General features: G+C 48.9%; 1 protein-coding gene across 1 annotated transcript; it reads left to right on the top strand.

Moving 5' to 3' along the window:
- Nucleotides 1–1,002: 1,002 nt before the first annotated feature.
- Nucleotides 1,003–7,515, top strand: LOC150047921 (class I histocompatibility antigen, Gogo-B*0102 alpha chain-like). Its single transcript, XM_090356076.1, has 7 exons — nucleotides 1,003–1,129; nucleotides 1,345–1,620; nucleotides 1,867–2,142; nucleotides 5,239–5,514; nucleotides 5,609–5,710; nucleotides 6,937–6,982; nucleotides 7,160–7,515. Exons 1-7 carry the CDS (start codon nucleotides 1,054–1,056, stop codon nucleotides 7,185–7,187), a joined length of 1,080 nt encoding a protein of 359 aa, XP_090212202.1. The 5' UTR covers nucleotides 1,003–1,053; the 3' UTR covers nucleotides 7,188–7,515.
- Nucleotides 7,516–9,813: the final 2,298 nt, after the last annotated feature.

Raw genomic sequence — 9,813 nt, forward strand, 5'->3', positions numbered from 1 at the left:
GAATGGACTCCAGGACTTCCTGCATGCTAGGTGAGCACTCTACCACTAGGTTGCGCTCCTGGCCCCAAATCCCTTCTTTTACAAATTAAATTTCCAACCACTCAGAGTTTACCAATCTTTGTGGCTTACTGCAGTAAATAAAAGGAAAAGCAACTCTGAGGATCTTGTGATTGTGGGCAAAACGTTCCCAGTTTAAAGAGAAAGAGCTCTGTCCACTGCATTCTTAGGCCAGCTCACTTTCTGGTGTCATACCTCCAGTGAAATGAACTTTCTTCTAGAAGAGTCCTGAAGGACAGTTAGGGCTTAGGAGTATGTGTAGCTTAGAAATCCAAAAGGAGACAAAGGCTGAGCCCTGCTTACTGTCATTTCCCCTGGGTTTCCTATACAGCCAATTGGCCAGGACTGAGGGAGAGGAAATATCAAAGATTGTTCTTTCCTGGAGGGGAGGGGTCTGGGATGGGGAAGCCCTCCTTTCACTTCCTTTTTTTTTTTTTTGCCAGTCCTGGGCCTTGAACTCAAGGCCTGAGCACTGTCCTTGGACTTTCTCAAGGCTAGAGCTCTACACTTGAGCCACAGCACCATTTCTGGCTTTTTGCTATGTATGTGGTACCGAGGAATTGAACCCGGGTCTTTGTGCATGCTAGCAAGCTCTCTACCACTAGGCCAAACTCCCGGCCCTGCCCCCCTCTTTTTTTTGTCGGTAGTGGGACTTGAACTCTGAGCTTGGGCGCTGTCCCTGAGCTCTTCACCTCAACGCTGCTGCCCCACCCCTGGAGCCACAGCGCCATTTCTGGTTTCCTGGTGATTAATTGGAGATAAGGGTCTCTTCGGATTTTTCTTAGTGCCCGGGCTGGCTTTGAACCGCGATCCTCAGATCTCAGCCTGTCGAGTAGCTGGGATGACAGGCGTGAGCCAGGGCGCCCGGCTTCACTTCCCCTTCTCTTAGGCTTGGATACTCATGACCCAACACCAGTCCTCACTCTCATTGGCTACTTACTACCGGAGTCAGCCAGCGTTCCCACGCACCGGCCCCGACTTTCCCCAACCGTGAAGATGGGGGTGCGCACGGCGCCGCGGACCCTCCTCCTGCTGCTTTTGGGGGCCCTAGGTGTGACCGAGACCTGGGCTGGTGAGTGCGGAGTGGGGAGGGAAAGGGCCTCTGCTGGGGCGGAGCGAGCCAGGGGGCCGGCAGACTGGAGTTTTGGGCCCAGAGTCCTCACCAGGTTCACTCCGGGTCCTGTCCTCCCTCGAATTCTCGCCCACCCCGCGCCCGCTCCTCTCCGCCGGCTGTGTCCACCCCGGTCCCGGGGTCCACGCCGGGGCTCAGCCGCTCCCCGTCCGCAGGCGCGCGCTCCCACTCCCTGCGGTATTTCGACACCCTGGTGTCTCGGCCCGGCCGTGGAGAGCCGCACTTCACCCTCGTGGGCTACGTGGACGACACGCCGTTCGTGCGCTTCGACAGCGACGCCGCGAGCCCGACGATGGAGCCGCGGGCGCCATGGATGGAGCTGGAGCCACGCGAGTACCGCGAGCAGCAGACACGGAACGTCCGCAGGCACGCGCAGACCTTCCGGATTCAACTCCAGACCCTGCTGGGCTACTACAACCAGAGCCGGGACCGTGAGTGCGCCCGGCCCCGGTGGGCGGCCACCCCTCCTCCGCCGCCTCCCATCCACCCAGGGCCCGAGCTCCACCCCGGGGCTGGGGGCCCGGGGAGGGGAGAAACCACGGGAAGTCACAAGTCTTCAGGATGTGTTGGGGAGCAGGGGCGGGGCTGACCCGGGGGCCCGGGCTGGCCCAGGGGGCGGGGTTGACCCGGGGCGGGGCCGACCCAGGGGGCGGGGCTGACTCAGGGGGCGGGGCCAGGCTCTCACACCTACCAGAGGATCTGCGGCTGCGATGTGGGGCCCGATGGACGCTTCCTTCGCGGGTATCGCACCGACGCCTACGATGGTGAGGATTTCATCTCTTTGAACGAGGATCTGAACTCCTGGACCGCGTCAGACACCGTGGCGCAGATCACCCAGCGCAAGTGGGAGGCAACAGGTGAAACTGAACAAGAAAGAGCCTACCTGGAGAAAGAGTGCGTGAAGAGGCTCCTGAGATACCTGGAGAATGGGAAGAAGGCGCTAAAGCGTGCAGGTGTGAGGGACCACAGGGCAGCTGTCTTGTCTTGTCCTAGGAAAGGGGCTCATGTCTCTAGCACAGAGCTGGAATCCTGCCTGCACCTCCTTTCTTTTTTTTGGTGGAGGGGGGTGGTCCATCCTGGGGCTTGAACTCAGGGCCTGCGCACTGTCCTTGGACTTTCTCAAGGCTAGAGCTCTACCACTTGAGTTACAGCACCATTTCCAGCTTTTTCTTTTCTGCTTTTTTTTTTTTTATTGTCGGGGTAGTGTATCGAGGGGTTACAGTTACATTCATCAGGTAACAGTAGGTGCATTACTTCTCAGACATGAATACCCCCCTTTTTTTTTTAGCCAGTCCTGATGTTTAGCCAGTCAGAGCCTGGACACTGTCCTTGAGCTTTCTCAAGGCTAATGTTCTACGACTTGAGCCACAGCACCACTTCCAGCTTTTTTTTCTGTGTACGTGGTACCCAGGAATCGAACCTAGGGCTTCGTGCATGCTAGGCAAACACTCTACCACTAGGCCATGCTCCCAGCCCTTTCTCATGTATTTGTCTCCATTTCCCCCCCACCCCACCCACACTTCCAGCTTTTTCTGTGTGGTACTGAGGAATCTAACCCAGGGTTTCATGCATGCAGGGCAAGAACTTTATCACTAAAGCATATTCCCACCCCTGCCTGCCCCTCACTTTCATGGAAACAAAGAAGAGAACTCTTGGGTTTTCAGAGCCAGCATCAGAATGATTTATCTAAAGACTCTCCCATTTCTCAGGACAATTAAGAAGCTGTCTCAGAAACGAGGAGGAGGTCAGAGATGGGATAAAGGATCATGGGTGCCTTTGAGGATAATTTAAGAGGGAGAGGTGCAAATGTCAGTAATTTTGCGTTCTTCCTGGGCCTCTCCATTCCAAGACAAGAGCAGGAGGATGGAGGAGGGACAAAGGTGGCATGCATGCATAACCCAGACACTACTATACACATAAACATCTAGGCTAATTGAATCCTTAGAAACTTCTAGAATTAGAAGCCAGCCACAACACCATTTCCAGCTTTTTCTATGTATATGGTACTGAGGAATCGAACCAGGATCTTCGTGCATGCTAGGCAAGCATCTACCGTTCCACCAAACTCCCAGCCCCCCTGAGACTCTTTTATCACCACTTGACCAGCCAAGAAGCTGGAAGGGGAGCTGTGACTCAGGTGGTAGTGCTGTGGGGAAGACCATCAGGAGAGACCACACAGACCCAGAATACCTCCAAAAGAAACTATTTATTATCAGCCGGGACTACACTGGGCAATCCAGTACCCCCAAGTACAGTCCTGAGTCCCCTTTTAGGGCCGCTTTTTTTGGGTGGGGATAGACCTGGGCTTGAGCTCAGGGCCTGAACACTGTTCTTGGAGGTGGAAAGTCCGTAATGGTACTTTCCTGCAGGTGCAATCCAATTGGGAAGTTACAGAAAGTAAGTAAGCAAGCATTGAGCCAGGACAGTATGACCCATTTCCATGATTGTCTCTATGATCATAAAAGTAACAGAGATTACATATGTCTTTTAACTGTTAAACTATTATGGAACTAGTCTAATGGGTGAAGGTGCAGTCCTTTCTTTAAGATGAGTGACAAAAGCAACATGGAGATGCAGAGGGTAAGAGTGAACTCTGACATGGTGAAGTTTGTTGTTTTGTTTTTTTTTTTGTGGATCATGGGACTTGAACTCTGTGCCTAGGTGTTGTCCCTGAGTTTTTCAGCTCAAGGCTACAGCCTTACCCCTTGGGCCACAGTGCCACTTCCAGTTTTCTGGTGATTGGACATAAGAGTCTCACTGAGCTGGGGTGGCTCATGCCTGTAATCCTTGCTACTCAGGAGGCTGAGATCTGAGGATCTAGGGTCAAAACCAGCCTAGGCACAAAAGAACCTGAGACTCTTTGTCTCCAATTAACCTCTTGAAAACCTTGAAAATGGGAAGTGGGGCTTGGCTTAAGGGTAGGGTGTTAGCCTTGAGCTGAAGAGCTCAGGGACAACGCCCAGGCCCAGGGGTAGAGCGGTAGCCTTGAGCCAGGACAGGCCCTGGTTGAGTTCAAGCCCCATGACCCCCCACACACAAAAGACAAAAAGAGTCTCATAGACTTTAGTGATTTTGACCTGTGATCCTCAGATCTCAGCCTCCTCAGTAGCTAGGATTACAGGCATGAGCCATCTTGCCCACCAAAATGGTGAGGTTTGATAAGCCCTATTACTGTAAGATGCCAGCCTTGATTGAAAAAACTAAAGGTCATCACCAATGCCTTGAATTCAAGCCTCAAGTCTCACCCCAGTGTGTCCATCTCTAGATAGAAGTAGGGAAGATTCAAGAAATAACTCTTTGGCTCTGTCACCAATTGTGAAGCTTGGACCTTCTTGAATCTTGTTTTCTGACCCCTCACTCAATGTTGCTAGAGGTCTGACTCCCAATATGTTGAATTTCTCAGTGATCATCAGGTCAGAACCAGGAGTACTTGTTTTCTTGGCCAAAGACATTGAGCTTCCTACTTTGAATTGGCTCATCCTAATTCTAGAACTTTCCAAAGGGTAGATTAGCCCAGCTGTCTATGGGTATACTTGTGTCTTGGTTATCCATGAATCCCTTTTCCATGACCCAAGATAAATGCACAGTTCCTGATTTTTTTGTTGTTGTTGTTAGTTCTGTGGCTTGAACTCTGGGCCTGAGCACTGTCCTTGGCTTTTTCATGGCCAGTCCTCTACCACTTGAGCCACAGTACCACTTCCAGCTTTTTCTGTATATGTGCACTTCGTGCTGGGTTTTCTTTTTTTTCTTCCAGTCCCGGGCTTGAGCTCAGGGCTTGGGCACTGTCCTTGGGTTTTCTCAAGGCTAGCGCTCTATCACTTAGCCACAACACCACTTCCGCTTTCATTCTGTGTATGTGATACTGGGGAATTGAACCCAGGGCTACATCTGTGCTAAGCTAGCACTCTACCACTAGGCCAAACTTTGGAACTCTATGTGTGATACTGAGGAATCGAACCCAGGTCTTCATGAATGCTAGGCAAGCACTCTACCACTAGGCCAAACTCCTGGCCCCAATTCCTGATTTTTTAAAAATCTCTTCCTCTTAGATCCCCCAATGACACACGTGACCCACCACCCCAGCTCTGAGCACGAGGTCACCCTGAAGTGCTGGGCCCTGGGCTTCTACCCTGCGGAGATCACCCTGACCTGGCGGCGGGATGGGGAGGACCTGACCCAAGACATGGAGCTGGTGGAGACCAGGCCTGCAGGAGATGGAACCTTCCAGAAGTGGGCAGCTATAGTGGTGCCTTTTGGGGAGGAGTGGAGATATACGTGCCATGTACAGCATGAGGGGCTGCCTGAGCCCCTCAGCCTGACATGGGGTAAGCAGGGGCTGAGGGCACAGAGTGTGGGCAGAGAAAGCAGGAGCCATCTGGAGAGCTGGAGATCATTTTTTCTTTCCTCTTCCTTTTGCAGAGCCCACCTTTCCGTTCATTATCCTCAGCATGGGATTTGCCATTTTCCTGATTCCCTTTGGAGTTGTAGTGGCTGTTATAATGTATAAGAGGAAGAAAGCAGGTAGGAAGAGACAGGGTTTTAGCTTTCTCCTTTTTTTTTTTTTTTTTGCCAATCCTGGGTTTGAGCTCAGGGTCTGAGCTCTGTCCTTGGACTTTCTCAAGGCTAGAGCTCTACCACTTGAGCCTCAGCACCACTTCCGGCTTTTTTCTATGTATGTAGTACCAAGGAATCGAACCCGGGTCTTTGTGCATGCTAGGCAAGCACTTTAACCACTAGGCCAAAATCCCAGCCCATCTCCTTTTTTTTTTTTTTTTTTTTAAATAAATATTTTAAAAATTTTTTGTCAGTTGTGGAACTTGAAATCTGGGCCTGGGAATTGTCCCTAAGCTCTTCAGCTCAAGGCTACCACCCTACCCCTTGAGCCACAGCGCCACGTCTGGTTTTCTGGTGGTTAATTGGGGAGATAAGAGTCTCATGGACTTTAGTGCCCAGGCTGACTTTGAACTGGGATCCTCAGATCTCAGCCTCCTGAATAACTATGATTACAGGAGTAAGCCACCAGGTCTGGCATTGCCACTCCTTTTAAAAGTGAGCTCTTCTCATTCATAGGAAACATTATCTGCACACACACACACACACACACACACACACACACACACACACACACACACACACGTGCACCTTTCCTCAGCCTGGGGTCCTATGTGCTGATTCTTACTCTATTGAAAGACCATGGAAAATGAAGGACAAATGCTTTAGTGTGGTTTGGAGGCCTATTCCTGTCAGCAAGAGAAGAGCGTCTCTGCTCCAGGCGGTCCAGTCCCTGCACCTGTCCTTTCCTTCTGCCTTCTCATACTTTCCTGGTCTGCAGTCAGTTCTGAAAACTTCCCTTGAGCCCAATAAATCTCTCATTTATTTATTTATTTGCCAGTCCTGGGCTTGAGCTTAGGGCCTGAGCACTGTCCTTGGACTTTCTCAAGGCTAGAGCTCTACCGCTTGAGCCTCAGTACCATTTCTGGCTTTTTCTATGTATGTGGTACTGAAGAATCAAACCTGGATCTTCGTGCATGCTAGGCAAGCACTTTAACCACTAGGCCAAACTCCTGGCCCCAAATCTCTCATTTATTATGGATGTTTTTTCTCATAGGTTAAAAAAAAAAGTCATTAGTGTGGGCATTACTAATGCTGTGTAGGTGGAAACCACTGGGTCACCTGCTCCTTACTTGCTCCTTCAGTCACCTCTTCTCTGGGTCTGAGCACATCATGTTATTTTTTTTCCACCTCAGGTACTGACAGTCCCCAGAGCTCAAATGAGTCTCTTACTGCAAGAAGGTAAGTCCCTGTAGGTCCTGGATTGGGGACAAAGAAGATGGAGACACATCCAGGTCCCCCTCTTCTTTTGTAACAAGTAGACACAAAATTTAAATCTTTAATGAGTGGGGAAGGTTGACTTCAATGTTGCTGTTGTAGCCACTGCACTAAATTTGCTCATCCCTCTTTTGTTCCTAGTATTAAAAAGCTGCTTGTGTGGGACTGAGTGACACAGATTAGTGCAAGTCTCTCTGTGATAACGTGAAAATTCCTGGATGGCCAGGCACCAAGTGGGCCATGCTTATGATGCTAGCTACTCAAGAGGCCTGAGGATCACAGTTCAAAGCCAGCTTGGGCACTAAAGACCATAAGACTCTCTTATCTGCAATAAATGACTCAAAAAAACTGGAAGTAACACTGTAGCTCAAGTGGTAGATTGCGTGCCTTGAGCAAAAGAAGCTCAGGAACAGTGCCTGGGCCCAGAGTTCAAGCCCCAGGAACAGCATGCATAAATAAATAAATAAATATTCTTGGATTCTGTTTCTGTAATGATTTCTGAGTGTGTCTGCATTTCTGTAGGCAGAGTGTTAAGAAGTGGGCAGTGATTGTATGTAGATTCCCTTCTTGAATACTTGTTTGTTAAACATGACATTTGAAATATGATGTAAAAATCAATGTTAATAAATTCTTTAATAAAAAATGCACAAAAAAAGAAGTGGGAAGACCCAGCCCCTCCTTCCCACCATGGCTGCTGTCCCCACTCTGGCCTGCTTCTCTACAAACTTCCTGTTTGAGTAGAGCAGAGCTGGGACATCCCCACCTCTTCATAGCTTTATAGTACCCTGGGCCACATCTAACTGAAAAATAAGAATCTGAATATGAACTTGTTACTGTAAGTTTGATTTAAAGAAAAGATTCTTAAAATCGGATGGACACAACTAACAGAAGAAGCTGGAAACTGGTGGCTGCTCACACCTGTAATCCTAGCTATTTAAGAGGCTGAGCTCTAAAGATCTTGGTTCAAAGCCAGCCTGGGCAGGAGTCTGGAGATAAGAATCTCCAGATTCTTTTTCCTTATTTTGCAAGTCCTGGGTATCGAACTCTACCACTTGAGCCACAGTGTCACTTCTGTTTATGTGGTACTGAGGAGTCCAACCCTACGATTCGTGCTTGTTTTTAAAGCACAAGTACATGGTATATAAAAAATAAGTCACATTCCTGTCCTCAGCACCATTTTTTTAATATACCATGTGCTTGTGCTTTTAAGACACTAGGGGGCACCATGAACCTGCTGAAAACCATAAATGGTCCTTGTTTACCTTTTAAATAATGAGAAATGTATAGACATGAACACCCAGAAATGGAAAAAAGTAAGAGTGAGGGCCGGGAGTTTGGCCTAGTGGTTAAAGTGCTTGCCTAGCATGCATGAAGACCCGGGTTCAATTCCTCGGCACCACATACATAGAAAAAAGCCGGAAGTGGTGCTGAGGCTCAAGTGGTAGAACTCTAGCCTTGAGAAAGTCCAAGGACAGTGCTCAGGCCCTGAGCTCAAGCCCAGGACTGGCAAAAAAAAAAAAAAAAAAAGAGTGAAGGCTGGAAGTGTAGCCTAATGGTAGAGTGCTCGCCTAGCTTGCACGAAGCCCTGGGTTTGATTCCTCGGTACCACATACTCAGAAAGAGCTGGAAGTGGTGCTGTGGCTCAAGTGGTAGAGCTCTAGGCTTGAGCACAAAATGTCTAAGGATGATGCCCAGGCCCTGAGTTCAAGCCCCAGGACTGGCAAAAAAGAAAAAGTAATAATGAAAATGAAATAATGTAAATGAGATGATATGATTAAAAACTCAACAGGCTCTAGAATGTCACCCACATGGTAGAACTTCAGCTGAGTTAAGACACTGAGTTCAGGCCTCAGTGCCCTCGTAGAAAAAAGAAGATCACACCTAGACATTGGTGGAGCACACCTGCAACCCTAGGTACTCAGGAGGCTGAGATCTGCCAGCCACGGCTGGAACATCCAGGAAAGTGTATCCCTAGTAAACTACTCTGGAAAAACACAAGTGGAGCTCAGGCTGTAGAGGTAGAGCAAAAGAAGCTCAGGGATAGCACCTAGGCCCTGAGTTCAAGCCCCAGGACTGGTAATAAAAACAAGAAAGAAATGATAATAAGATAGTAAATACTCATTTAAAAAATGCTGTAACTCAGAGACTTTTTTTTTTTTTTTTTTTTTGTACCAGTACTGGGACTTAGGGCCTAGATGCTGCTCTTAGCTTTCTTCTTTTGGTCATAGAACTTAAACTCAGGGCCTGAGTACGATTCCTGAGCTCTTTTGATCAAGGTTAACTCTCTACCACTTTGAACCATGGCTCCACTTCTGGGTTTTTTTTGTTTTTTTTTTTTCTGGGGGGGGGGGGCATGAGCCACAGCCCTGCTTCTTGTTTTCTAGTGATTAACTGGAGATAAGAGTCTCATGTTCTTTAGTGCCTGGGCTGGCTTTGAACCACTATCCTCAGATCTCAGCCTCCTGAGTGGCTAGAATTACAGGTGTGCGCCACCTGGCCTGGCTCCACGTCTGGTGTTTTGAGTGGTTAATTGGAGATTAGAGTCTCACAGGGACTTTTCTGCCTGGGCTGACTTCTAATTGCAATTCTCATATCTAAGCCTACTAAGGTAGGGTTACAGATGTGAGCCACTACTGCCAGGCTGGCTCTTAGCTTTTTCACTCAAAGCTGGCTCTCCACTTTCACTTCTCTCAGACTTTGCTGGTTAATTGGAGATAAGAGCCTTAGATTTATCTGGCTGGCTCTCTTTGAAGTACAGTCTTTAAGATCTTTAGCCTCCTGAGAAGCTAAGATTA

This window comes from Megascapheus bottae, chromosome 22 (genome assembly GCF_031878675.1).
Source record: "Megascapheus bottae isolate mThoBot1 chromosome 22, mThoBot2.hap1, whole genome shotgun sequence".
NCBI lineage: Eukaryota > Metazoa > Chordata > Mammalia > Rodentia > Geomyidae > Megascapheus > Megascapheus bottae.

Excerpts from the sequence above, each read along its gene's own strand:
- LOC150047921 (XM_090356076.1), top strand. The coding sequence starts at position 1,054 with ATGGGGGTGCGCACGGCGCCGCGGACCCTCCTCCTGCTGCTTTTGGGG. Across the intron at positions 1,621-1,866 it reads CTACAACCAGAGCCGGGACC|GCTCTCACACCTACCAGAGG; the intron begins GTGAGTGCGCCC and ends GGGCGGGGCCAG. Across the intron at positions 2,143-5,238 it reads GAAGGCGCTAAAGCGTGCAG|ATCCCCCAATGACACACGTG; the intron begins GTGTGAGGGACC and ends TCTTCCTCTTAG.